We start from the raw sequence: 4,165 nt of genomic DNA on the forward strand, positions 1-4,165 counted from the left end.
CTAAGACCATCGGAAAACAAAAAGATATTTACATTACGATTCATAACAGTAGCAAAATTACAGTTATAGAGTAGCAACGGAAATAATTTTATGGCTGGGGGTCACCACAACATGAGGAACCGTATTAAGGGGTCGCGGCGTTAGGAAGGTTGAGAACCACTGCTCTAGGGCAATGGTCAGTGTCTGTCAAGTGCAGGGGCCTTAACCCAGGGCAGGAGACACTGCATCAAGAGTGAATTCTGAAAATGGACATATGACCTCAAAATTCCTAAACTTCACACTTGTTTTTCTTAGAAAGGAAGTTCACTGGGGTGGCTAAGAGTATGGGCTCTGGAGCTCAGGGTCTGTGGTTCAAACCTGTTTCGACCCTCACTAGATGTGTGACCTTAGCAACAGAGAGGTGTGCAGTTAGAACAGAGATCCCCAGCCTATAGTTTTGGACAAATAAAACAGCGCAATCGTTTGTGCATTGTGTGTGTGTGTGGTTATTTAATAGAGACCTTTAATTAAGACCATCCTGTGACTTCAGCTGCAAGCTTTATAAACACTATTTCAATATGCAGTACTCATTTGCACGGGAAGGATAATAATGCCATTGGATAGATGAGGAAACTGAGGTTCAAGAAGAAGGATTTGCCTCAATACACTGTAGTCAAGTGTCAGGGTCAGAACTGAAACTCAAGTCACCAGATTTCCCTGCCTCAGCATTGTTGACTGAAAAATGTCCCTCAGAATGATCACAGGGGAACAATCATCTTGGATGCAATAATATTTATTAATGGCAATAAATTAACCCTGGAAGACAGAATAGCACATTACACTGCGAGTACACAAAGACAAATCACAGGGGTAACAGAATCCAAAAGACTACATTCACTTAAGGACGTTTGGCCCTTTCCCTGCCGAATCCCTCAGGGGATGAGGCCTCCCCAGTGGGGAGATCCAAGAGGCACAGATTCACAGAATCTCAAAGCCGGCCCCGAAGGCTCAAATCGGTGCGTGGGACGCGTCATGGTCGAGGGGGTTCTGGAAACCAGAGAAGTAGAAACTGGTCCATGGTACGTGCGGGTCAGCGACTAAGGTGGACCCAAGACTCAAGTGTCTTCCTGCCAGACGCTACCCCTAGAAGACCTTAGGGCAATGCATCCCACGGAGATATCCCTACTTCCGGGGGACACGTTCTGGTCCTTGGAAAAGTACCCGCGCCTTGTGCACGCCGCGCAGGCGTCGAGGTCCGGCCGGCGGCGGCAGACAGTCTTCCGAGGCTCAGCAACCACTGGCTGGACCGGCCTGGACCAAAGGGCAACACAGGGCCGCTCCCGCGGCCACCCGCCTGCACCGCTGCGGGTCCCCGCGGAGCAGCTGCGGGATCAGAGACAAGGTCCTGGGTGCGCCACCAGCCTCAGGTCCCACGTGAGCAGGCGCAGGAGGTTGAAGATGACGGTGGCTTCGTGGCACCGAGGCGAGTCCTGGAATCCGCCAAGGAGATGAGCGGGGCTGAGGCAGCAATTTCTTCGCGAGAAACTGCCCTCGGCCCCTCACCGCCCGAGCCTCCCCTCCATCCCTCACCGCCCGAGTCTCGACTCCCGGCCGCTTCCACCTCCACCTCACACGGTCCCCGCTGCCGTCTACCCTCTTTCCGGCCCGCTCCACTCACAGCTCTCCGCGTTTGGGGACGCCTTCTAGGTGGCCGGAGGGACTTCCTCCAGGAGCCTGGCCGCACCAGCTCGAGCTGGAGAGGAGACAGCAGGTAAACGAAAGAGGCGGAGGACCGAGCCTCCCACCGACTCAGCCCAAGACCCTCCCAGACGCAGACCAAAGCCCGGATCTGGGGACACCGAGAGGACGCCAGTCGTGTCTGGTCCGTTTGGGGGCCCAGCGGCCCAGATCTCGAATCGTGCGGCCTCGCGGTGGAACAGGAGCGCGCAGAGCGACCTGGGGGAGTGGAGGGGACCGGCGCGGGAGATACTCACACAGGCCGCCACGTCCCGCCCCGCGGCCGCTAGCAGCTCCAGGGTCGGGACGAAGCCGGGGAACAGCTCGGGGCTCGGCAGTCTCTTCAGCACGGCCTGGGCGTCCGCGAGGCCCCGTGCCACGAGGCGGAGCCGGGCGCATGACTGCCGGGACCCGGCGGAGTTAGAGAAGGCTGTGCCCCGGGCCTGCGACCCCTCCCCCCACCCCCCACTGCCCAGCCGCCGCGCCGCGGGCCTCACCGAGGGTCGCGGGGGATCCCTCCTTGGGCGGAAGGAGCAGTTGCGCGGCCTCCAGCTCAGCGTCTCTTCCTCCTGCGGGACAAGGGCTGAGGTGAGGCTGAGCCTCCTCGCCGGGGTCCCTGAAACGCTGGCACATCGGGGATTCCTGGACGTGAACTGGGCGGGTCTGGTCCGTACGGTTGTGCGTGTTGCGCACCCAAGCACGGAGCTGTGCCAAGGCGGGAACGTGGACTGAAATGCACCCCCTTGTCGAGCGCTGCTTCCCAACGTGAACAGTTTTGGCTCGGATGGGCCTCCCTTTTGTGACTGGCACAAGGGCCGTGTCTGTGCTTAGGGCGCCGGTGACCCGGAAGATCTCGTGCCCAGAGTTCTGGACCCTGACATCTGAGATGCGCCTGCTGGGCGCTAGGATGCCGGGGCCCTCGGGACAGGGCCTGGCGTCTACTGTCCCAGCGGACCCAGGGTTCCTGGGAATGGGGCATGCTGAGCATCACTCACGTAGCGGTCCCTCAGCGCCTTGACCGCTGCCAGCGCCCTGGGCTCCAGCGAACGGTAGTGCGAGAGGAGGCAGCGCCGGGGCGCAGCCACGCCTGGGTCCGCCTCCACGCTGACTGTCACCAAGACCCACAGCCCCACGGCCACCGCGGCGGCTCCACTCGGCCGCATCTCTGCTCCTGCAGGTGGCGAGGGACGTCAGGGAGGCCGAGGGGAAGCCCCCTGAGTCCAGCCCCCGCCTCTGGTTGGACTCGCAGAGGGACCGATGCTCAGCGCGCTGGCGCTGAGCACCCGCAGGGGAGACATGCGGTGGGCCCCGAGACCCCTCGTGCCCTCAGTGCTCACCTGCAATGTGCCCTGGGCGCCTTGTGCTGGAGCGGGGCCTGCCTTCCACTGTCCCCTGAGAGGTGTCCAGAGTTGTGTCGACCTTCGACAGCGGTGCCTGCCCGCTTCATGGCGGCTTTTTATGTGCCGGACTGAGAACCGGTGATCGTCCGGCCGGGCTTCCCCGTGCAAGTTAAGCTTTCCGAACATCAGCGCTGGCCGCTGGCCTGAGCATGAGGACTTTACTCAACATAGGGACGGTGCCAGCTATGGCTCCCACCCAACTCTCTATCCTGAGCCAATAATTTGTCAGTTTTCCCGACATCTGTTTGTCTTTCAGCCCTGTTGGTCTTTTTTTGCACTCTAGGAATGAACTGAAAACGCACCATTTACTTCTCTTGAAGATGCATACCTGGAAGAAGTCCCCATAGAGGGGCCTGCCTGGGTGGGGTTCATAATGGGATTTCTAGTGTTGTCTTTTTCTTCACTCTCTTTCATTACACTACTGTCTGTCTCTCCCTATCTTTCTATTATTCTCTGTATGAGTATTTCCCCTTCTGTGCTCCCTGGTTATTCCTCATCTGAGTTTGACAAACTGTCTCTGACTTCCTTAGTCAGTTATTAAATGATATTTATTCCTTTACCAATTATAGTCCTGAGCTGCTTAACTATGGGGACACATTATGACAAATGTGTCATTAGGCAATTTCGTTGTACAAGCATCAGAGAGTGCACTTCCACACACCTAGATGGTGTAGCCTACCACATACCTAGGCTGTATAGTACAGCCTATTGCTCCCAGACTACAAACCTGTACAGCATGTTACTGTGCTGAATACTGTAGGCAATTGTCACACAGTGATAAGTATTTGTGTATCTAAACATATCTAAATATAGAAAAGGCACAATAAAAGTAGAGTTTAAAAAGATAAAAAATGAGGGCCGGCCGAGTGGCGCGATGGTTAAGAACTGGCTTGGGACGCCAGAGGACCCCGGTTCGGATCCCACATATGAGGGCTAGTGACACTGCCCTCCACAGCTAAGATGTTGAACAACAGCTCAACCTGGAGCTGGGCTGCTGTGAGTTGCCATCGAAGGCGTAGGCTGCAGCCCCTGTGGCAGTGGGTTGCCAT

General features: G+C 57.0%; 1 protein-coding gene across 1 annotated transcript; it reads right to left on the reverse strand.

The window, feature by feature from the left end:
- Positions 1-1,370: 1,370 nt before the first annotated feature.
- Positions 1,371-2,879, reverse strand: LOC109395358 (interferon lambda-4-like). Its single transcript, XM_019666268.1, has 5 exons — positions 2,712-2,879; positions 2,214-2,285; positions 1,974-2,117; positions 1,658-1,732; positions 1,371-1,469 (listed from the first exon to the last, which is right to left on the reverse strand). Exons 1-5 carry the CDS (start codon positions 2,877-2,879, stop codon positions 1,371-1,373), a joined length of 558 nt encoding a protein of 185 aa, XP_019521813.1.
- Positions 2,880-4,165: the final 1,286 nt, after the last annotated feature.

Source organism: Hipposideros armiger, unplaced genomic scaffold (genome assembly GCF_001890085.2).
Source record: "Hipposideros armiger isolate ML-2016 unplaced genomic scaffold, ASM189008v1 scaffold_466, whole genome shotgun sequence".
In the NCBI taxonomy this organism is placed as follows: Eukaryota; Metazoa; Chordata; class Mammalia; order Chiroptera; family Hipposideridae; genus Hipposideros; species Hipposideros armiger.

What these genes read in the sequence shown, in the direction of transcription:
- LOC109395358 (XM_019666268.1), bottom strand. Translation starts at nt 2,879, where the DNA reads ATGCGGCCGAGTGGAGCCGCCGCGGTGGCCGTGGGGCTGTGGGTCTTG. An exon ending in AGGCGCTGAGGGACCGCTAC is followed by an intron (nt 2,286 to 2,711) that starts GTGAGTGATGCT and finishes CTTGTCCCGCAG; the next exon opens with GAGGAAGAGACGCTGAGCTG. An exon ending in GTCCCCAAACGCGGAGAGCT is followed by an intron (nt 1,470 to 1,657) that starts GTGAGTGGAGCG and finishes GGCGGATTCCAG; the next exon opens with GACTCGCCTCGGTGCCACGA.